Genomic DNA, 24331 nt, shown 5'->3' with positions numbered 1-24331 from the left:
AATAAACATAGTTTTACAAACGTTTAACATTTCTATTAAAATGTTACATTCTTTTCCGTCCTATGACTATTAAATAGAAATTTGAAATTTTCCTTCTTCTTTGCACTTCATAACAGACCTCTTGAGAAAGAGAAGACAATATCGCTTGTGTCCTGCTTCATAGAGTCACTCTTCCTGGCTGTTGACAGTGGGAGCTTTGGAAAAGGTCAGTCAGTCAGCCCTTGGTCTCCTCTTGGTGTACCAGAGAACAGTGCTAATGCTGTATTCTCCTGTAACTCCATATGACAGCATGTGTGGCAGGGACCTGTGCTACTTGTACCCCTTAAGTTGCCTGAACACAAGGGAAGTCAAGTGTTAGGAGAATTTAAAACATGGGACACTAGAATCCACACTATCTCCTGTGCCTTCCCTACCTCTTAGGGACACCTTCTGCTTCAGACAGCTTCATTTACCCACCCGGAACACAATCCTACCCTGACACGTGTGTCCCTCTGCCTGAGAACCTTTCTGTTTATTATTCAGTGTGACCATGTGGGCTGATTGCTTGTTGCTGTGCTGAAACACCATCCCAAGAGTGACTCACAAAGAGTTTGTCTTAGTGTACAAGTCCAGGACAATACATAATGGCAGGGGGCATGGCAGCAGGCAGCCAGAGAGGGAAGCTGAGAGATGATTTCCAACAGCAAAGTATCCTAAAAGTTCCAGAACTTTCTCCAAATAGCACCACCAGCTAGGACAAAGTTTGCAGGTACAGGAATCCCAGGGGGCTCATTCAGTTTCATTCAGATCACCACAGTTGCATCACTAGGAAAGCCTTCCTGCCTTCTGTCATCAGGACTAGGTCACCCTACTCCATGTCCCAGTTACCTGCTATGTCTTCCTCAGAGCCTAACAGTTTAAAAGCAGTTATTTGGTCTTTCTCAGTGCCTTATTTTAGCCAGAGAAATGTGCATTTTGCTTATTCACCCACAGGAGTATTAATGTGCTATAGAATATCACACAGCAAGGTTTTCATAGCTCAAATACTTGGCCACATGTATCTAGTGGCTACTGTATTAGATTGTGGCTGTTTCAGCACAGACTTTTGCCATTGCAGAGCATTGTGTTCAATAGTGCCGCCCTGGAGAGGAAATTGGCAAAGGGACTGTAAATGTTTTAGGCTTTGGGGTGTGCGTGGGGTGGGGGAGCAATAGATATGAGTGTGCCAGGTCTGCTGTTACAGAAAATTCTAGTCTAGATTATGCTAGAGGATGAACTATATCCCTTACTTGAAATTCTTGAGACCAAAAGGTGTTTCAGATTTTCAAATATATATACATCTCTTCTGCTGGTTAGGAGTCCTAATATGGACATTCTAGGTGTAACGTTGTGACTCGAAAGCTAATTGTACACCGTAGAGCAGGGCTCACACACTTTGGGTTTAGAGTAGAGGCGCTTGACCTCAGCTTGCTTCTTGTCCCAGTCAGTGGTGTGGATTTTACTCTCTGCTTCTGAACATGTGTTCACCACAAGAAAGGTACAATATCTGACTTAGAAACTTTCCTCTGTTGGTTTCTATTGTGTTTTACCTTTGACGTATAGAGTACTAGAAAGCACAGATTTGCTTTAAATGAGCCTTCTGTAAGTAACAGGGGTGTTGATGAATGAGGCTTTTCACAGTTGAGAGATGAAATAATGTGCTTTTCCTGCTTTTCTGCCCTTAGGACATTTATTTGTCCTTTGTCAAGCTGTAAATACTCTGCTAAGTTTGGAGGAGTCTTCGGAACTTCTTCATCTGGTTCCTGTGGAGCGAGTGAAGCACTTGGTGTTGTAAGTAAATGGCTCCCATTTGTCTTAACAATGAGGAAAATATAAAAAGCCCCTGTTTATGTGATATAACAGAAATCCTTATACCTAAATACAGCCACATGGAAAAATTAAGTGTTATTAGATTCTTCAACTAAAATAAATAATTTTTAACAGACTAGGTATTTTAAGTATACAGTCATCTTTGCAAAGGAATATTTCATAATATTCCTAGGTTTGGGATTATAAAGTTAAAATGTGAGCTGGATTTGTTGTTGTTGTTTTTGAAATATGCTTTCTACACAGCCCTGAAACTCACTTTGTAGACCAGGCTGGCCTTGAACTCAGAGATGCACCTTCCTCTGCCTCTCAAGTACTAAGATTGAAGAGTATGCATTACCTTGTCCAGCCCAAGTGGAACCTTAAAAAATTATTTTGTGGTGCTGAGGATGAAACCAAAGGTTCACATACACTAGGCATCCGCGCAGTATTACCCTTTTCTTACCTCTTCAATGAGGTACCTTTACATGCTTCTATATCTTGGCATTCTGCCTCACAGTGTGGGACCTGAATTTCCAAGAACCTTTCCTGTTGTAGTCGGTTAGTTGTGTGATGCAGTGGACCAGCTGCTGACTCTGGAAGAAGCACTGGGTCATTATTGAGAAGCCTCTTGTGGTTCCTAGTAGGTTGAGGCCAAGGCTCTGGCTAAACAGTAGACAGTGCATGGGGCCACCCCCAACGGAGTTCCTGCCCTGAGTACTAGTGTTGCTGGGAAGCCCTCCTCCTGTGGTAACCCTCTTACTGGAGTAAAGTTTCAAGTCCTTACAAGTCCCCTACTGTGTCCTGACATCATCCATGTTTCCTTGTTCACTTGGCCCCAGCTGCACTGGTCTCTAATGTTCCTGTAGGTACGTGTGTGTAGGGTGGAAGGCGAGCAGGCATCAGAGAGGGCCTGGGCTTCACTCCTCTGCCTAAAATGCTTTGCCTTCAGATACCCTCATGTTCTCTTTTCTGCATCCGGTGACCATCCTGTATCACTTTACCCACTGGTCCCCGCCATCTCTCTTGCTGCCTCTATAGCCTCCTCCCCTGAATGCTTTCCTCCTGAGCATTTATCACTGGATTACTGAGTATTTTTTAGTATGCTGTGACAACCTTTTCCTAGAATGTGAGTTTCAGAAGAATAAGAACTTTGTCTGTGGTTTATTTTCTTCCAGTTTCTAGAAAAATCACTGGCATATGCCAGGCTCTCAGACCATGTCTATGAATAAAATTGGCATATGGAGGGTCTGTAGCCTGTCACGGTGGAGAACTGAGGTATGGGCTGTACTTTTCCCCACCAGCTCAGTGCCTGGCATGCAGTAAACACTTGACAAATTTCACATGGGCTCTTTGAGTGCCGCTGCCATTTACAGCTGCGGATTGGGGTGGCAGTGTCAGAGGTTCTAGTCCCACCACTGCCTCTAGCTAGCAGATTGTGTCTAAGCACATCACTCATTTGGCAACCTTGTCATCATAAAATGATGGTTGATGTCTCTATAAAACTTATTCCTGCTGCATTTTATATTTCCCTCATCAGTGGACATTTCTTAGTAATTAGTAGTATGATGCATTTTGACTCTCGTAAATATCTTGTTGCAGAACATTTCCAACGGAACCATCTGTGTTGCTGTTGGCCGATCTCTATTATCAGAGGCTAGCATTATGTGGATGTAAAGGGCCACTCTCTGAGGAGGCTTTAATGGAATTATTTCCCAAGTTACAAGCCAACATCTCAACTGGTGTCTCCAAGGTAATACCGTGTTTTAAATTCAACTTGCGATCACTCACTTTCTCATCAGTTGCTGTGGGTGATTTCCATTAGAGTGATGCCTAAACACTGACCACGGTCTGATCACAGCAAGCCTGGTTAGGAAGATCAGTAAAATAACAGATCTTAGGGTTCTGCCTCCAACCATTGCAATTCAATAGGACTAGGGTAGACGATAAAACTAGATAAATAAAATAATGTTTCTTTAATTTATGTACTTATAGGTAGTATTTGACTAAATCTCCATTGTACAAGTGTATAGTGGACATTTTATGGACTAGAAAATTGTGCTTATATTAATAGGTAAACAACCTATCTACGTCTTACAACTTAAAACTAGAATGTGTTCTTGTGATACGCTGCTGATCTCAAAAAGTTTGCAAATTTAGAGAAAAAAAAAAACTTAAGCCAGGCATAGTAGGAGTGTATACCTTTAACCCAGCACTTGGAGGCAGATCTGTGTCAGTTTAAGGCCAACCTGGTCTACATAGTGAGGTCCAGGACAGTCAGGTAATACCCTATCTTGGGGGAAAAGAAAAGAAAGAAAGAAAAGAAAAAGAATTTTAGGTGGTTCACCTACTTGTTCATGTGTGGAATACCCGTGTTTCTAATACCCATCTTGAGCTGCTGGTTGTAGCTGAATTGTACATAAGCGTAGTCAGGCCCTGTGCTTAATTATTGTCATAGCTGAAACAATGTAATTGTGTATTGGGCAACCTCACCCACTCAGTCTCATACTATTTTTAATTCATTTACTGTTGGAATTAAGTGTTGGTCATTGTTGGATATGAAAGAACAACTAGAAAAGGCAGGCTTTGTGCTGATGAGACAGTGCCTCATGGATTTTGTGAGCTGTGGACTTCACCAGCCACCTTCCTTCCTTTAAACGTTGCAGTCTGAAATCTCCCTTGTACTTTCTCTAGATTCGGCTTTTGACAATAAGGATCCTAAATCATTTTGACATCCAGCTTCCAGTTTCAGTGGAGGTATTGTAATTATTAGAATGGATAGTATAAAAAATCAAAACCTAACATATATATAATTTAATTTTCAAAGTGATATTTTTTATAGAAACTATGTAAACATAGGATAAAAATTGATATTTTTTAATCAATTTTCTTGTCTCCCAATTTTCTTGTCTACTAAATGTTCTTTCAAATCTCTTTGAGTAGCAGACATGGTGAAGGCTCATGTTGCCATGGGAGTTTCTATCAGTGCCTCTGGTTTTTCCTCTTTCCTTTGAAGTTTAAGTAGTCCCCACAGTTTACAGCCTCATGGATTCCTCTGTTGATGGGAGCTTACGTTGGGTTTCAGTTACCATTTTCCAATATCTTACACAGCACCACAGTCACCTCCCTTAGATGGATATTTGCATGTGCAGAATTGTCTCCGTTATGAAAAGACTAGGAGTAGAATTGCACTCTGTGTGTGTGTGTGTGTGTGTGTGTGTGTGTGTGTGTGTGTGCTTTTTTTCTTTATTTCAGTAGATGCTGTTAGTTTGAATCCTTTTGACAACTTACTGTTTACTCTGTGTGTGTGGCGTATATATGTATTTGTGTGTGTGTGTGTGTGTGTGTGTGTGTGCCCATACATTTAGTGCACATGAATATGGAAGCAAGAGGTCAATGTTGGTGTCTTACATTGTTTGCTGCCTTATTTTTTTAATTTAAAATATAGTTAAATCCCTTCTCCCATGCCCCCCACCATTTTATACTCTTTATTGTTATGTATATTTAAATGTGAATGAATATATAAGTACAACCTGCTAAGTCCATTTTCTGTTGCTTGTGTGTCATTAAAACTAATCATTTTTTTTTATGTGTATGGATATTTTGCCTACATGTATATCAGTGCAGTGTCTACATGTCTGGTATCCAAAGAGACCAGAAGAGGGTATTATCTCCTGGAACTAAAGTTACAGGTAGTTTATGAGTCACCGTGGAAGTGCTGGGAATTGAACCAGGGACCCGTGGAAGAAAAACCATTGCCCTTAACTTCTGGGCCACCTCTCCAACCTTGATCATTATATTTTGAGACAAGGTTTCCCAATGAACCAGTTAGGTTGACTGACCACAGAGCTCTAAGGATCCATCCTTCTCCAGCATATTCTTGGTTGGATTTTTTTGTTTGTTTGTCTTTGTTTTTAAACCTTTCAGCTGAGCATAGTAGTGCCCACATTTAGTCCTAACACTCGAGACTGGAAGCAGGTATTTTCTGTAAGTCGAGGTCAGTCTGAACCACATAGCAAGTTCCAAGCCAACCAGGGATGCTTAGTAAGACCCCATCCCACAAAACAAAACCCTTTAGTCGTGCCTCATGTTCCTTTTGGAATCAAAGTTCTGACCTGCCTTGGGTTTTGTCTGGCTTTTCAGGATGATGGGCTCTCGGAGCGGCAGTCAGCCTTCGCTATATTACGCCAGGCTGAACTCGTGCCAGCAACTGTGAGCGATTACAGAGAGAAGCTTCTGCACTTGAGAAAGCTGAGACATGATGTGGTGCAGGGTGCAGTCCCTCAGGGACAGCTGCAGGAGGTAACGGGCTCTGCCTGCCTGCCTTCCTTCTTCCTTCCTTCCTTCCTTCCTCCCTCCCTTCCTTCCTTCCTTCCTTTAAAATTGTTCCTTAAATTATGTTTTAAATCTTATTTGGGAGGTCATACCACAGTTATCAACAATGAAAATATTCTTGTTACAAGGTAAAGCAAACCTTGCTTCTCTTCCATGCCTCCAATTAAGTCGTTCTTTCAACCTATTAAATGTAGTGCCCCTTGAGTGTGTGAAGGTGTGACACAATGACTGTCACTCTTGTGTTGCTATGCCTAAGAAAAGGAGGCTTTGGCTATGCCAGCAGCCCGTTTCACTTGGGGTTTCTCTTGTGTTTCTTACCTAGTTATGGCATGTGAGCAAAGTATAAGACTTCACTTTCAGCCGGTGTCTGGCTTCATCAGCCTTACCAGAGGGGAGAGAAGGAGGGAGGGGGAGAGACAGAAACCAGTTTTGTCAACAGAATAATTCAGATTCCATTCTTTAAAAAAGGTATACAGGGTAGAGTATGATTGGTGAGTGTGGGAGCAGGTTGCAGAAATATATCGCATGAGAAACAGAGCTGACTGCTGGCCCTTGATACCTTCCATAGCAGTTTAAGTAGAGTACTCGTGACTACCAAGGTGAAGGGTCAGCAACACCCTTTCCTTGTTTGTGAATTAGGAAAACAATAGTCTATAGTCCACTGTTGCTAAAGAAACTGTATGAACTAAATCTAAAATCCCAGTACAAAACAAGCTACCATCTAAGCACATTATACTAGTTCTTAGGGGTGTTAGCATTAATCTTTTATCAAACATTATGTTGGTCAACAATGACCAGGAGCTGGTGAGAAACAAAAGCTCATCCTCTGCCTTCAGCGAGACAGTATCAAGGGCAAGGACTAGGGGACCCTCTATCTGTTCAAGAGTCTGGAAATTTCTAGAAGGGTGATGTTTAGCTGCATCTTGAAGGAAATGGTAATGTCCCATTCCAGAGGAAGAATGTGCAAAGGAAGTGAGGTCTGACACACAAGTTCTGCAGGGAAACTGCAAATGGATGTGGTCTCCAAGCTCCACAGTCCATCTGTGCTGTCACAGATGTGCTCTCCTCTCACAGCCAGCCTGCTGTCTGCTGCTGATTACCTGTAGGTTCTAGCCATTTTCTCCTCTGGAAGGAATTCCCTAGGTCATATATTCCTTGAGGACTTTAGGTCTTTAATTCATCTTCTGAGTGCAATGCCCTGCTACTGAGTAGGTGCTTAGTGAAAATGGGTGTATGGAAGAGTATGCTGTTTGATCCCTACTGGGGACATAATCTTACAATTTCCTTTATTAGGTTTTTTTTTCTTTTTTAGAAAAACATAAGCAGTTCAGCATATATATTAAAACAACAAAATGAGTGAAAACAGGAGTTTTCTTGTTTTCTTTTCTTTACTTTTCTTTTATTCTAGGCAAAACCCATTGAAAGTAGACTAAGAAAACATGGTCCTTCCATATCAGGATTTCACGTTATAATGCTTTCTGACCACTGCTTGCCAAGAATTGGTGATAGCTAGGTTTTAGGATTCAGAGAATGGCCCATAAAACGACTAACTATCAGAACAGCCACATTGCGTGCATGGCTATAAAATATACAAAGAAAACTGTGAGAATAAAGTAGTTATTAGGGTTAGCCTCTTTGCTATCCTTGCCATGTTAAGAAAGAACAAGTCATGTATTGCGTTCTGGAAGTCTCTTCTTTGAGAAAGAATATTTTAAAAGCCAAGCATTGCTACTTGTTGGATTTGGGCATGCCCAGAAACATAGGGAATGGGAGGCAGCATATGATACTTTACAGAGAAGAAAACTGAGGCACAGTGAGCTTCAGGTTTGCTCAAGATCATGTAGTGCCTAGTTAGAGGAACTGGGATTCAGCCGAGGTGTCATGAATCATGCCTGAATTCATGCTTCCTGCCGCTGCGCACTCCTGCCTCAGGCCAGACAGTTCAGGTACTTCCATTCAGAACTGTAAAAGCAAGCTCCTGTTAATTAATAGTATCTGCTCGAAACCATATCAGCCTAGAAAAAAACAGGTTTTGTGTTTTGTAATTCACAACATGCCTTTTCATTCATAATCCTTCCCATAGTAATCCCATTTGCTTCTCACAGCAAAGCGTGGGCAATGTTGTTCCCTTTTTAGAAATGATTCCTTTCATGGGAGGATACTGTGTCCGGTTTAAAGCCAATATTCTTTACTACATCTATTCATGGGTGCAGGATATTGGCTTTGCCTTTAGAAAATCAATCATGGACTCATTAGGAGCAAGGCTGAGAAAAGCGTTCCTCTTTCACCTAGGGTCGTTCTTTGCTGGTGTAAATATTGTTCTCTACATTTCACTTGTAACAGGGATTACAGCCGGAACATGTACCTACATCCCACCCCCAATTTATAAATAAAATAGAAATCTACCATTCTCCATGGTGTCTAACCTGGAAAATGGAGTGTTGATAATAATGAATATCATGTAGAAGCTGACTGAGAAAGCTTTAGGACCTGAGTCTAGGACCCCTAGAGTCTCTGAAAGTGCAGGTTCGGGAACTCCGACATCTAGCCAGACATCTAATGGTGGCACGTGCCTTTAATCCTGGGATCTGAGAGTCAGAGACGGGCAAATCTCTCTGTGCTTAAACCAGCCTGGTCTAGATTGTGAGTTCCAGGACAGCCAAAGGTATATGAAGAGATGACACTACCACCACCCCTAAAAAGTAAGAAAGAATGAACTGGGCATCAGCAGTTATAGGAGGCTTCAGCCACCATTCTTACAACTTGGGACTTTTGGTTTAGTTTTTGTTGTTGTTGTTGCTTTTGTCCTTTAGTGTCCACACTTTATTAATGTATGATGCTTTGGGTCATGGTAGTATTTATGATGGAATTTTGTTCCCAGCTGGATTTAGACTTTGTGAGAGAACATCTGATATGAGCTTGCATACTGTTTTCTCATGAGTATGAGTAAGATTTTAGGAGCTGGAGAAAATTTATTTCACACTGAATTCTGGGTTAATAATAAGAACCTTCACTTGTAAATAAATGCAAGCTTCTTCCCCGCTTTGTCCAAGGGTCATGCACATTTGAGCAATTCTCTTCTGACCTTCTCTCGAAGCCTGTCACGTGCTTACTAATCCAGTCTCTTGAACCTGCAGGTGCCACTCCGTTATCTGTTAGGCATGCTGTATGTCAACTTCAGTGCCCTCTGGGACCCTGTTATCGAACTCATAAGGTAAGCATGGACTAAGTGGATGGGGCCATTCACTTTAATTGATACAGAATGATGGGGCCAGGGCTAGGCCTGTTTTCCATGTAGGTATGGTTTAAGTGCATGGGTATCTGAGTCCTTTGTGAAACAACATGAAGGAAGAAAAACAGATTCTTACTAGTGCCTGCTTTTAAGTAGGCCAGCTATACAAGTATTTTAGTACACTTAAATGACGGGAAGGTTATCGTTTTACTTTATGATACTGTTTATATTATCAAAAGATAATTGTGATAATTATATATTTTAATTTTTACATATTAAATCACTGAACCATACTTTAAAAATAAGAACTTTTCATAATCCTAGCTGTCTAGCATACCACCCCACCATACACACCTTTAACTCAAATTATTTTAATAGTCACAAAATAGCATATGCTGCGGCTGAGAAAGAGAAATCTGTCCTTTTACAGATGTTTGTCCTTGACACTTTACTCTGGCTTTTGTCAGACTAGAAGCATGTCATGTGTCATGCCTTTCCTGATCTTATTAGTTTGTACTTGACAGAGCAGAGTAAACAAATCCCTCTTCAATTTTGAACCAATTTGCCTGCTTTTTACTTCCTTTCAGAGCAATCAAACAAGGATAGTGAAAATAAATGGCTTTTGATTTCAACTGGTTTTACAGTGTGGGATTGGGCGCAGGGTTGGGGGGGTAACCTTCAAAAGATAGGAAGTGACATGTGTGTAATCAGTGGTCCATTATCACAAATGTTGGCTCCTAAGTCACTGAATGGTTTTAAAGTCTCTGTAGTGGCTAGGCTATTTTATTGTTGAGGACTATTTTCCATGTACAATACACACCGTGCATAACTAGTGTCAGATCTAGTGTAAAGTTTATGTTCACTAGTGGGAGGCCAGGTGTGCTAATGCACACTTGTAATCCCAGGATTCGGGAGATTAAGGCGGGGAGCTTCACAGATGTGAGGCTGGGCTACACAACTATATGTCTCATGAAAGAGGAGGATGAAGGAGAAAGGGATGAGGAGTAAGACAAGGGAAGGCGAGAAAGGGGATGGAAAATTAATGACTAATAGAGAAAACTTGAGAATATTATTATAGGGGCTTTAGACTGTAAAAGCAAAACAAAAATAACTCTACATGATTCATTTCATGTCTCAGTATTAAGTTCTGAAAAGTATTTGAGACAGACTCTAAATATGTATTCCTGGCTGGCCTAGAACTAGCTATGAAGACCAGGCTGGCCTGGAACTAACACAAATCTTTCTACCTCCCGAGTGGTGACATTAGAACATGTGCCACCACATCCAGCTGAAAAGCATATTTCAAATAGTCAATGTTTATTTGAATTAGGTGCAGAGAAGTATATATTTTTAACTAACTCTAGTGCAGAGGTTATTTTCTCTGTAGCAACTTCCTTTCCTTAATGGGCCCTCCCTCACATACTGTCCTTCTTAGCCTTGTCAATATGACATAGTCCAGAGTCACCTGAAGAGAGAGTAAGTTTCTGTATTGAGTTTGTCTGAGGACTTGTCTTGACTGATCATTAGTGTGGGAGAACCCAGCCCCCTAGGTAGGTTCATTTAAGCCTGGGAGTAAGGCAGCAAGCAGTGCTCCTCCATGCTTTCTGCCTCTAGCTTCTTCCTACGCTGAGACCCTGCCCTGACTTCATCAATGAGTAGTAGCTGGAAGTTTAAGTCAGTAAACATTTCCCTCCCCAAGTTGCTTTTGGTTATGGTGTTTGTCACAGCAACAGAGAGGAAAAAGTGGAGAATATATCATGTTCCATTTTTATTATTGTGTCTTTAACATTAGGCTACCTAACTGGATATGGAAGTTTATGCCTAGCACTCGGTGGTAGGGCCAGCAGATTGTCTGACAGTTTGGGACTTCATAATGGGTTCTAGACTGGCTTAGACTTCATAGAAAGGCTGATTCAAAATATCATCAACAACAAAACTAAATATAGTCTTACATATATCTACTTACATTTTAAAAACTATCTTGTAGTCTTTTATGACTGCAAAAATAATTTGTGTGTGCTAGCAAGGTGGTTCAGAAGGTAAAAGTTCTTAGTGCACAAGTCTAATAACCTGAGTTCAGTCCTTGGATCCTGCAGTAGAAGGAGAGAACCCAACTCCCCAAATGATTGGGCAACTATCCTCTGTTCAGACACTGGAACACGTATGCCCTCACTCATTCATGCACATCATGTGCATGATCAAATAATGATAAAATAAAATACATAGTGTATGCAATGTAGACAGTGTAAAAACGACAGCCTTAACCTTAGTTGATTCGTTAACATTTTTCTAGTGGGATATTTCACACTAAAGACCATGCTATATTATGTGTCTTATGATCTTTTCCTCTTAGTTCTCATGCCTATGGAATGGAAAACAAGCAATTCTGGAATGTCTGCTATGAACATCTAGAAAAGGCAGCTTCCCATGCTGGTATGAGCAGGCATCTTAGAGGGCTGGGACACTGTGTTTATTTGTTTAGTTTGATAAAGTTCTGAGGTGGTGCTGTTTTCTCTGTGTTACTAGAAAGCACACATCCTGTCTTAAGGCATGAGGGTGACACTTTTTCTCTTGCAGAAAAAGAACTGCAGAAGGATGTGAAAAACGAAGAGTCCATGGGAGATGAAAGTTGGGAGCAAACCCAGGAAGGAGACATTGGCAATCTTTACCAGCAGCAGTTAGCATTGAAAACCGACTGTCGGGAACGACTGGACCACACCAACTTCCGATTCTTGCTTTGGCGAGCTTTGGCCAAATTCCCAGATCGGGTAGAGCCACGGTCCAGGGAACTCTCCCCACTTTTCCTGAGATTCATCAAGTAAGTAGCTAGGACTCTGCCCTGGCTGGCACAGTGTGAGACGGGTGTCAGACCTCCCCCCACCCCCCCACTGCCTGAGCACTTTGCATTTTTGGTCATGTTTCAAACCATTATCATGTCCCCAAAGTACTTCCTCCCTCAGGGAAACACCAAACTAGTTTTGTTCACCATTTAATTATATATGAATCAGCATACAAATGGTGCCAATAAAAATAGGTAAGGTTACCACAAAGGTGGGGCCATGTTGAGTTTGGTCAGTGTACAAAGGCCTTGCTGTTCATTAGTGACATAACCATGTCTGCTGGCCGGAGTCTCAGTGCTGAGGAATGTACTCCTGCAGAGTAATAAGAGCTTTCTGAAGCCTTGTTCTGTTTTGAGTGTGTAAGTCTGAGAGTCTCGAGTGCTTTGAACGGATTGCTTTGAAAGGATGTGATGTGTAGAATAGAATTAACTAATAAGTTCTGGTGTGCTTTGTCACGTGGGAAGGAGGTATGGGGTTAGATTGAGCAGGACATAAGCCACAGCATGTCAAGCTTGTCCTGGGAACAGAAAGGAGATTTGGGTGATCAGTGTAGGATGATCCAAGGAGAGAGTCAGTAGAGGTCAGAGCAGGAAGTTACCACTGGCCTTGTGAGAGTGAGGCATGTGGCCTTCACTGTCAGAGAAGCGGGCAATGTAAGCAGAAGCATGAAGGGCTTGGAGATGTTGGCCACTTCTAGAGCACAGCTTCTCTATGCTCTCAGGAAACACTTCCTGGAAGATTTTACCTCAGTGATGCTGGTCTCCTTAATCACCTCTAATCTCTCAGCTCCAGGTAACCAGCATCAATTGTCCTAGTGACACAAAGGTCCCACTGTAGTGTGTAGGTCTCTGATAATCATGACTGATTCTTCAGTTCCAGCTGACCAGAACCATAGCATCTCAGTTCAAAATAGCAACAGCCCTGAGAGAGTCATTGAATTTTCCTCTGAAACTTCACAAGTCAGGCCTCCATCTTTTGCACTACTCTGAACATTATCTTTCAAACTTCTAAGAACTTCCTGCTGAGCTCTCAACACTCAATGACTTTTCTAGCCCAGAGTTCCAAAGTCCTTCCACGATCCTCCCCAAAACATGTCACAGCAGTACCCCACACTCCTGGTACCAGCTTCTGTCTTGTTGACACAAAACCACTCCTTTATGAGAAAAGAGGTATCCGGCTTTTCTCTTGCATTGTGTAGGAGGTCTTAAAGGAAATGGCCACTGTTTAGCAAAGTAGCTAGGGCTATGTCCAGGAAAGTTGATTCTGGTGTTCGTAGACTATAAACGTCCCACTATAATAACTTTCAGTAGATATTATCACCACTTCATTTAAAGATAAACAGCTTCCTGTAAAAATGCTATGGAGTGTAGGGACAGAAACAGGAGCCTGTAGTAGATGGGTCACCCATATTAGAGGAAGACTTACGTGCTATAACAAAATACTAATGTTATAATACTAGTACTAATGTTTAAGAATAGATGGTACTTTTTTTTTATGTGCTTTGGAGTACTTGTTATTTAAAAAAACAAAAAAAAACTTTGCCCATATTACTGAAACTGAAATGCACCATTGCTTTTTTTCCTCGCTTTTCCCTGGTAGTCTCATAGTTTAGGCCTTTTATCTTTAATCCACTTTTCTGTCGAGTCCTGTACGTGATGAGAAACAGAAGTCTAGGTGCATCCTTTTGCACATGGGTATCTTTCTGTACCACTTCCTGAAACGATTGCCCTTTCTCCAGAGTTCTCAGCTCGTTGGTTATTGAAAGCCCAGCAGCTGGCTGTGTGTCTGTTTTCATGCTAAGGCGATGCTGGCTACATCAAGCAGCTTTTTAATTTATTAGGAAATAAGATAATGTTTCTAACTTTGTTACATTTTGCTTACTATTGCTTTGACTATTTAAGTTTGTAATTTTATAATTTTGAAAAGACATTGGCAAAGTAGGAAAGAAATACAGTCCTAATATTTTTTTAAAAAGATTTATTTTATGTATATGAACATACTGTCACTTTTTTCAGACACACAAGAAAAGGGCACCAAATCCAATTACAGATGGTCGTGAGCCACCACATGGTTGCTGGGAATTGAACTCGGGACCTCTGGAAGAACAGTCAGAGCTCTTAACTGCTGAGTCATCTCTCCAGCCCCCAGTCCTAATATTTTACATTAATCTTTCAATATAATCACTTCTGACTAGCTGTGCTTCCAGAGATAAGAAGGCATAATAGACTTTAGTGCATCATAGACATTTCAGATCTTTTCAACAGTGATGTAATAGAGCAGACTATCTTCTACTGACAGTGATTGACTTGTCAGTGAGACAGACTAAAGGAAAGAGAATACTAGTATAGAGCTGGACAGATGACTCAGTTAAGAGCTCTAGCTGCTCTTGTAAAGACCAGAGTAGAGTTCCCAGCACCTACGTGGTGGTTGACAGCCATCTGTAACTTCAGCCCAGGGGATCCAATGCCCTCTTCTGACCTCTGCTGGTACAAAACTCATATCTGGGGCACAGACATACATTCATGCAGGCAAAGCACCCATCACATAGAATAAAATAATTTAAAAATACTATATTGAGGCAGCTCGGCTAAAAAGCTGTGTGTGTGTGTGTGTGTATGTGTGTGTGTTCCCATGTGCCATGAATGCCTTTCTGATGTGAATACTCCTTACTGTTCTCTCCTCTTACAGCAATGAGTATTATCCAGCAGATCTACAAGTTGCTCCTACTCAGGATCTACGCAGAAAAGGCCGAGGAGCAGTGGCTGAGGAAGTGGAAGAAGAGCCTGCTGCTGGAGAGGATGAAGAACTGGAGGAAGAGGCCATGCCCACAGATGAAGCGCCCCAGAAGAAAAAGACAAGAAGGGCTGCAGCAAAGTGAGTTCCCCACCACAGGCTGGTCTTGGAGCTGTGCTTGTAGGGAGAGCAGTGCAGTCCTTCCTGTCTGCCTGGGAAATAGCTTCATGAAAGATGAACTCCTCGGATAATTATTGACATGCTGTCCTGAGAGTCTCCTGACAGTTTCGTCAGTCTTTGGAGATTCTTACTCTGAAACATACTGGTGCTAGGCATTGAGAACTGGCTGTGGTGTTCTGTGACATCAAAGATAAAGGCAGACAGGCCTAGAATTATACAAGTGACGTTTATGGGGGTCTGCTGGTGTTGATACTACTACCCAGGAACACACTTCTGTCAGTATGGCCCAAAATTGCATGTTGCTATCCTCGATCTTTCTGCCCTTTTCTTTAGTCTCTTGGGCACCGTGAAGATTACTGCTTTGTTTTAGAACAATTACTGAGTAGCTTTTTGTTTCACCACAGAATCTTAGAACATGAGGAACTGTGGATGTGGCTCTTTTTTGTCATGGTTTCTTTAAAGATGAGAGCATTGCAGGCTAGAGCTCTGAGGCACCCTTGGGGCGCTGTGTTGGCTTGGCAGGAAACAGGCAGCAGAGCCTCTTGTCAGCACCTCCCTTTGCCTCTGACTTAGCCCCTGCTTGTTATTTGTGCTACAGTATCATCCAGTTCCCTTGGTTATTCATTTACCTAAAGTGTTCCAAACTATAAAAAGGGAAAAAAAAAAGGTGCGGGGAGTGGGGGGGAACCTGCTTTTAGAGGCTCTTTGAGCTTACCTGAAGATTGTTTAGATTGAGGGTCTGATCCGCCAGGCTGGCGCTGCTCTTAAACTTTGAGATCTCACTTGTGTGTTTTAACACTAGCCATTTATAGATTTATCCATTGGGTAGCTTGCCAGTGCTCTTTGCTAAGTGCAGATCTACAAAGATGAACTGCAAACATCTACAATGTAAGAGTGTGTCAAATGGCTGGTCAAATGATGTTTATGGGGTTTCTAGAAGCACTGTAAAGAATTATTTCCTTCTACTACAAAGGCTGAGACAAAGACTGGGAGAAAAGCTTTCACAGAGGGAAGGACACCTTTGCTGCAGGCAGACGAGAGATTGACTGATGCCAGTGTTAGAGAGGGAAGGAGCTATCAGCCAGTGGAAAGAGTGTTTAAAGGCCCAGGAAGGGTCACGGCCAAGCTGCGTGTAACTTTAGTTCCTTGTTCTTCTCTATTCGGTTTCCATCAGCATAATCCCTAGCAAAAGATTACTTCGAGCTATGTGTTTGCTGAATAAATGAATAAGCCATTTATCCAGTCACACCGTGGCCTTTCTCTCCCCTGGACATGCACACACGCTCTTTCCAAATGCCCTGGCCTCATTTCTACCTTGGGAGAGAATCTGTTCAGACTTGAAGGTGTACTTCTAGTTCTTCATTCAAGTTATCTTAGGTGACTTCAGACTCTCAGAACTGAACATAACTTGTATCATGGAATCCCTGCTTGCTTCAGATTTTAGCTCTTTACAGCTCTTTCTTATGAAAATCATAAGGGGCTTTCACAACCCCTAGGGGTGCAGGTGGTATTCTTGTTATTAACTGCCTTCCTCCTGGACTGTTGAAATGTTCTAAAGAAACTTGTCTAAAAACACTAAAAATGAAGAGCTACTTGGCATGTAGCTCAGTAGGCAGAGTGCCTGCCTAGCATGCATGTGGCTCTGTGCTCAGGCAGCATTCTATGAGCCCAGCATGGTAGTGCACACATCAAATTTCAGTTTGGAGGTAGAGGTAGGAGTTGTTGACAGTAAACCTCATCTACATAGTTCAGGAGCAGAAAGAAAGAAGGAAAAGAGAAATTCTGTAAAGATTCATCTACTTCCCATACCTAAACCTAGAATATTGATATCAGGTCTCATCATTGAAAATGTGAATAAAGTATGCTGGCTATGTGACACGCATGCGTGCACACTCACACCTACCTTTAATCTCAGCACTTAGAAGGTAGATGCAGTGCCAGGCGGTGGTGGCGCATATGAAGGTAGATGCAGTGCCGGGCGGTGGTGGCGCACGCCTTTGATCCTAGCACTTGGGAGGCAGAGGCAGGCGGATTTCTGAGTTCGAGGCCAGCCTGGTCTACAGAGTGAGTTCCAGGACAGCCGGGGCTACAGAGAAACCCTGTCTCAAAAAACCAAAAAAAAAAAAAAAAAGGTAGATGCAGGCAAATCTTTTGAGTTCAGAGCAGCCTGATATGCATAGCAAGTTCCAGGCAAACCAGCCCTACATAGTCAGTCCATGAGAGTAGGAAGAGGGAAGGTGAGTGAATGAATTGATGATGAGACCCTCAGTGCTATCCCAATGAATGAATAGATCAATGCTTCCAGCGAATAACCTTGCTTCCTGGAGTCCGTGTACTAGGGAATCAGGTGGGCAAATGAGGCAGACTTCTCCATCTGCTCCAGTAGACAATGCATTTGCTCTGGACAGTCCTGCTGTCCTCCTGTCTCACAATCCCAGAGCCTTGCTGTATGTTTTGTCAGTTGTGCAAGCAAGAGGCCATTGTCACCTAAACTTGGTTGTATGCCCTCCATGTTTATGTTCTGTGAACAAGAGGCAGGTGAATTTTGCCACTTCCTTCCCTATCACATGGAACCTCACAAAGGAATATGTCCCCAAATCATCCATGCTCACCTGCTGAGAGCATGCTCTTTTCTCCAACTTCTTTCCAGTTTCGGTTTAGCTAAGCCTTTCTATGTACATCCTGAGGGTATACTGTGGGGCAAAGCCTGGTTTGTGGGGCACTCGCTGCCACCTGAGATTTGAAGTTTCCAGAAAATAATCTCCTAATCATTAAAATTTTGCTTGGGTGATTAATAACAGACTTACGGGTAGACTGTTTGGAATACTTGTCAGAAAATAAAGTTGGTTGGCAGTGTTATTTCAAGATGGTCTCTATTCTTTACTACTACAATACCCTCTCTTTTTTGTTTAGGCAGCTAATTGCTCATTTGCAAGTCTTCTCTAAGTTTTCAAACCCACGGGCCTTATATCTAGAATCCAAATTGTATGAGTTGTATCTTCAGGTAAGTCAAGTAAATTCTGTGTGCTTTGACTTCTCAACTTTTCTCACATTTTCTTTACCAGAGCAACCTGGGTTTTTGCCAATCGTAGGTAGGGCCCATCTCTAGATTTTAAGTACTATTTTGTTAATAGGCTCACACATTAAAAACCATCTTAATGTATAATTTTAGCTTGCGCTAATTTAGTTGACTCTGAAGTCAGCTTCAGTATGGGTTGACTGATGCTGAGGAGCTGTGTTAGAAGTAAAGACAGTAGAGTCATTGTTAGATCACAGGAAAGGGTGACTGGCTGCCTTTCCTTCATGTTAATTCAGCCATGGTAGAGCCTCACGTGTCTAAATCCATTCAGTAGAATGAGAGCGGGTATGTGAAATGGTTGCTAGCTGTAATTATAATGTCTAGCCTCAGCTCCAGAAAAGGTGGCTGGAAAATGCAATGCCCTGAGGAAGTGAACTTTCTCATATGTGGACGGTCTTTTAGAGGAACTTAATCTGTTCACCAGACTGACCATAGGAATAGTGTTCTAAACTTACTAACCAGAGCAACTGCAGCCAAGTCCTCTCTTGACATTTGCTGACTATTAACTGTATAGTATATTAACTGTGTAGTATAGGATGTCCTTGTCATAGGACCAGCACATTTAAAATCCAGATTCACACAGAGAATTCAGGTCAGAGTTTCATTTTCTCTTTCTTATTTTTTTTAAGGTAGAGTCTTACTGTTTGGTTAGTTAAATTTCTATTTCATGGTTTATGTATGTATTACTTCATTAACTTATTCTGTTAAATGTCATTTCTAGTTATTGCTGCACCAAGATCAAGCTGTGCAAAAAGTAACCTTGGACTGCATAATGACCTACAGACATCCTCATATCCTCCCGTACAGGTGAGCAGCATAGGCTAGAGAAACAGCACCTCTTACCTAGAGCCACTTCTGAAACAATGTCTCACAGGCCTAAGAAGGCCCCCTGTCCGAAGGAATCATAACTATTTCCAGGGAAGAAATGAAAGCCAGAAGTGTATTTGTGGAATTATCATCTGTAGATAAGAAACTGGAAAAGAGATTATTAGTTTAAAAAATATGTCTTAGAAAATAGTAACATTTCTCTGTCCTTGTTAACATAATTCCATAAAACCTTTGCAATTACCTAAGGAATGGTACTGCCTAAGAAGTAAAGCTTTTGTGTCATGTGCTCCTAAACATCAGGGTTATGGATCAACTCTAATCCCTTCTAACCCATTTACCTCTTGCACTTTTTTTTGTTTTTTATGAGGATTGATTGTCCTTCCAGGTGTGAGCCTCAGTATGAGCTACTTACTGTATATTTTAGCTGCACTTGTAAATATTTCTCTTTCCATCATTGGAAAGTGCCCTGGACTGAGTGACGGGTTGTGCTGTATCTTTTGAAAGGGAAAACTTACAAAGGCTGCTAGAAGACAGGAGCTTTAAGGAAGAGATTGTGCATTTCAACATCTCAGAAGATAACACTGTAGTGAAAGCGGCGCACCGGGCAGATTTGTTTCCGATTCTGATGAGGTATTTATACTGCTTAAAAATATAAATCAATACATAGTTCTGATATAGTCATGTGACCTTTTTCAGCAGTTGTAATGGGAATATTTCATTGTTTTTGCTTTTTGTTTGTTTAAATGGGGGTCTCCTTAGCCCAGGCTGGCCTCAGACTCTGTGAGGCTGAGGATGGCCTTGAACTGCTGTTGGGATTGTAGGCATGCATCACCATGTTTAGTTCTGTGCAGCCCTGGGGATCAAACCCAGGGCTTTGTGTGTGCTGGGCAAGCACTCCACCTGCTGAGCTCTATCTCTAGCCTGGCTTTTTCTTTTCTTTACCTGTATCTCTTGGACATTGGCTCCAGACTGCACTCAGAGTCTTCACGGACACATAATTGGAGAACAAAGGGAAGGCAAAATAGCCTTATTTTCTGAAGTGCCCTTTGAATGTCAGTTCTGAGTATGGCCCATTTTACTAGTCTGTGCTGAAGTAGGAGGCTATGTGAGGTACTCCTGCTGCACACTGGTTGTCTCAGTGATGTTTATGTGAGTGAGTTGCAAGCTAAACTAGCTACACCTTTTTTTTTCATGCAACACCATTTTTATTTGAAAGCCTAGATAATGAAGTATTGTTCTGTTTAAATTAGATATTTCACAGGAATTTCCTTAAGCAATGCAGTGAGTTTGACAACTCAAAGAAAACAAATGACAGAATTCATTTCAAGTTACTAAATTTTCACAGTCAAATGAAAATTTGGAAACCTTCTGTCTGTTCCTGTGAGCTTACAGCTTCCCAGCTACATGAAACCATGTGAGCTGGATAATAGTACTTTTGAAAAGTTGGTTCATGGTGAGCTGTGTCAGCCTTTGACATTTCTACATGACTTGCTTTGCCATTGTTTTCCAAGTAACTGATGCATGTTACAGGGTCAGTGTGTGCAAAGCCCAAGAGGAATAGATTTTAGTTAAACAAAGTTTCTAGAGTTTGTTGATAGAGTTTCAGATTCCATGTTGTAGGCAATTGTTGAGAAGTTGTGAGGCATCAAAATGAAATAGCCACAGTTACTTGCAGGTTTCTTTCTGCCTGGTGGTGCTGTTTGGAGAAAGTTCTGGAACTTTTAGGATACCTTGCTGTTGGCACACACACATGCAAGCAAAACATACACATGAAATAAGAAAATAATGATCTTTGAAAAATAAAAGAGAAAAGTATTTCGCGCCTAGTGAGATGCTGCATGCATGTAATCCTAGGAGGCAGGTTCAAGGCCAGTGTAGGCAGTGCAAGGAAGAAAGGGAAGGAAGAAATGCTGTGCGTTTTGTTTATTGGTTAGTCTAGTATATAGTTTTATTGGGAGGGAAGGGATGGGAAATGATGCTTTATATTCATGACCAAATTAGTGCTGGTTTTTATTCTCACTCATTAACCCATCCATTACTTTTACAACCTTCCATAAAGAAAAAATATTTTTCCCTTCTCTCTATACTATGAAACTATATACATAGAAATTATATCTTTCCTTAAAAGCTTAAAAAAACATGCATGTAAAACTAGATGAGCTCTGTGTGATTTTTTTTGTTTGTTTGATTTGAGACACAGTCTTATTTTACAGCTCTGGCAGGCTGCAAACGCACGGAGATCTGACTGCCTCTGCCTCTCCCTTGGTTTTTCTTTTTAAATACCTTTTGCTGGTTTAGTTGGTTTTTGTTTTTTCCCCCTAGATTTTAACTGAAATCTTTCTAGTTTCCTTTTTTCTTACAGACTCTTTTTCCAATCCCTTTTAATGTCTATCTTACTGGTTTCGTTTTTCCTTATTTAACTTACCCTTAACTTGCTTGTTTTATTGCTTTTTCTCTCTTTGCCTTTTTCTATTTGTTTTTCTAAATACCTGTTTTCCTTTTCCCTTCACTTTATATCTGTTGAAATCTTTGGAGGTGCTCATTACTGACCTGTAGTGAGACAAGCAGCTAGTGATATGTCTAACATGTGTAAGGATAATGCTCTTTTGACTTTTCAGAATTTTATATGGGCGGATGAAGAATAAGACGGGGAGTAAAACCCAGGGCAAATCTGCTTCAGGAACCCGCATGGCCATTGTTTTGCGGTTCCTCGCAGGGACCCAGCCTGAAGAGATTCAGTTATTCTTAGACCTGCTGTCTGAACCTGTGAAACACTTCAAGAATGGTAGGTCCCCACTGCCTCCCTCGCCAAACGCACGCCTTTGTGGTGAGCTCGTGCTGTTACTGAGGTGGAAGTCTTTGTAGTGAGCTCCTTACCTCCCTGCCCCCAGTGATGTAACCTGTGCCTAATCTCTTTAGCCATTTAGTCATGTATTCCTTCACAGAATCATTTGCCTGTGGAGCAGTGGTTTGTCTTTACCTCCTGAGACCCAGATCCTCAGCTCAGTTGGAAGGCAGTGGAGAAGTGTATGTAATGGTGCAGGCTAAGCTCTGGCTGTCTTCTGTCATAGCGTGTGACATTTGTCATGTGAGGACTTGGCATGACTAGATAGGTTGAGCCCTTTAATATAACGTTGCAAACATCAGTTGACACTTAAAACAAACATAGGAATTCTCATTACATAATTGTCCCCATTTTACAAATGAGAACACTGGTAGAGGTAGGATTTGAACTCAGACCTTTCCAAAATTGATTGGCTTTAGCCTAACATAAATATTTCTTTGGTAGTATAATGCATTTTGTTTCAGTTCAATGTATAGGATAGTGACCCTGATGAGTACCAGCATTTTGTTGGGTTAGTGTACAAATGATACAGTTTAGGCAGTCTAGTTAAGTTGTACATCAGTAATTTACCATCTTATCATAGATGGCTATGCAAAGTTTAAGTAGTATCAATTCAGATCTTTTTAACAAATTCTGTAATCAATATTGTAGTAGCTATTTACCAAGCACTATTGCTTTTATTTATTAACCTGGAATTATAGGAGAAAAAAAGGCATTTTGTTCTTAGTCTTCTATGAGTTTTTATAACTCACCAAACTCAGCATAGCTCAGTTAACTCCAGTGTTCAGGAACAGTATTTTTAAAATTAGGTGACCCTGGTGTGGTGGTGCATACCATTTATTCCAACACTTGGGAAGCAGAGGCAAGTATCTCTGATAGGTCACAGACAGCCTGGTCTACAGAGTACCAGGACAGCCAGCACAACATAGTAGAAAAACCCTACCTCAAAAAAGAAGATAATATAATAAAATAAAACTGGGTGAGATTTACACTCAGTCAGTTCTCATACTACTTTCTTATCTTTCTTTATCACTCAATTTCCCTATCTGAAATGTGAACAGTAAAACAGCTCACTGAGCATTTGGTAAGAGTTGGGAGATAGTACCTGAGAAAAGAATGCTGGCACCTGAATAACACAGCACTGGAGAAAGTGCACTGTTTAGGGAGCTGGGAGGATGCCATGGTCAGAGCAGACTAGCATTTCACTGCAGGGCACATCCTCTCCATTTCACTAGGGGATTGCTGTTCTGCTGTCATCCAGGCAGTTGAGGACTTGGATGTGTCTAAAGTTCTTCCTGTGGGGCGGCAGCATGGTGTCTTGAACAGCCTGGAAGTCGTGTTGAAGAACATCAGTCATCTCATCAGTGCATACCTTCCCAAGATCCTGCAGATCCTGCTGTGTATGACAGCAACCGTCTCCCACATCCTTGACCAGCGAGAGAAGGTTAGTTAGCTGGCTGACTACCGAGAGGCGAATGCTATAGGTTTTTTTGCTGAATTGTATTACATACCTGTTCTGATAAAATAGGAATATGGCCCTGAGCTTACTTTGGAGAACATGGGGAAGTATGTACATTATAATGCACTGAAGGCTTCTTGGAGCAGTTGGGATTTGAAGTAAAGATCCAGCCTCAGATCTTGCCTTGAGTCTGTCATAAATTTCAGTTTGTCAAAAAAAAAAAATCTCTGTTGATTCATAATATTCCCAGTGCCTTCCAAATGCAGTCTTAAGTAGAAGTTGGTTGCCAAAATTTGAAGCTGCAATTTGGATAGACATAAATCAGCCTTGATGATGAAATAGTTCACCAGAGCTGACCCCTGAGGTAGCACAGTTATGTTATATTCTAAGAAGAAAGAGGTAGAGGTGTCTGGAGTATAGAGAGTGGGAAGCATTGGTGATACAACATGGACTTACATGAAAGCATGAGCATACCGCCTGCTGGGGATTCCTGACACACCTTAAGCAGCAGTGTTGATAAAGACACTGCTATACGTCGGTTGTGGCTAGCCTGGGCTACACATAAAAAAAAAAAAATGCTGTTTTATCCATGTGTGCTTGCCAGCATTCTGCAGTCAGAGGCAGGTGGATCTCTTGAGTTGGAGGCCAGCCTGGTCTATATACTAAGTTTCAGGACAGCAAGGGCTATGTAGTAAAACCTTGAATCAAAAAGAAAAAAACAAAATGTCTTGATTGCTATGTGGGAAAGAAGCTTGGCTTGGAGAAGCCAAGGGTGACACCGAAAAGAGGTCATGGAAAATTCTGTTATATGAAGATTTAAAGGAGTAGATGGAACTTTCCATTTGTGCTTTAGAGCAAACAGAAGTGTCTGTGCACATGTTATATCGTGAAGGGTGTCAAGTTTCATAAAGGTGCATCCTTTGGACTTTTGATTAACTTAGAAGTTACTCAGTAATGGATCTGGCTCCCAAGCTAA

General features: G+C 41.5%; 1 protein-coding gene across 1 annotated transcript in view; it reads left to right on the top strand.

Moving 5' to 3' along the window:
• The window catches only part of Utp20 (UTP20 small subunit processome component), an 84435-nt gene that overhangs the window by 21006 nt on the left and 39098 nt on the right, over positions 1 to 24331 (top strand). Inside the window, exons 14-27 of the mRNA XM_031350413.1 lie at positions 117 to 205; positions 1704 to 1809; positions 3427 to 3577; positions 4519 to 4581; positions 5968 to 6126; positions 9297 to 9373; positions 11745 to 11824; positions 11969 to 12209; positions 14920 to 15105; positions 18058 to 18148; positions 18945 to 19030; positions 19556 to 19681; positions 21670 to 21836; positions 23132 to 23340. Of these exons, the coding sequence (XP_031206273.1) occupies positions 117 to 205; positions 1704 to 1809; positions 3427 to 3577; positions 4519 to 4581; positions 5968 to 6126; positions 9297 to 9373; positions 11745 to 11824; positions 11969 to 12209; positions 14920 to 15105; positions 18058 to 18148; positions 18945 to 19030; positions 19556 to 19681; positions 21670 to 21836; positions 23132 to 23340 (1831 nt within the window). The remainder of the gene's footprint in view (positions 1 to 116; positions 206 to 1703; positions 1810 to 3426; positions 3578 to 4518; positions 4582 to 5967; positions 6127 to 9296; positions 9374 to 11744; positions 11825 to 11968; positions 12210 to 14919; positions 15106 to 18057; positions 18149 to 18944; positions 19031 to 19555; positions 19682 to 21669; positions 21837 to 23131; positions 23341 to 24331) is intronic.

Source organism: Mastomys coucha, unplaced genomic scaffold (genome assembly GCF_008632895.1).
Source record: "Mastomys coucha isolate ucsf_1 unplaced genomic scaffold, UCSF_Mcou_1 pScaffold4, whole genome shotgun sequence".
Taxonomy (NCBI): domain Eukaryota; kingdom Metazoa; phylum Chordata; class Mammalia; order Rodentia; family Muridae; genus Mastomys; species Mastomys coucha.
The sequence above is the reverse complement of the archived record's forward strand: the minus strand, read 5'-3'. Positions and strand labels throughout refer to the sequence as shown.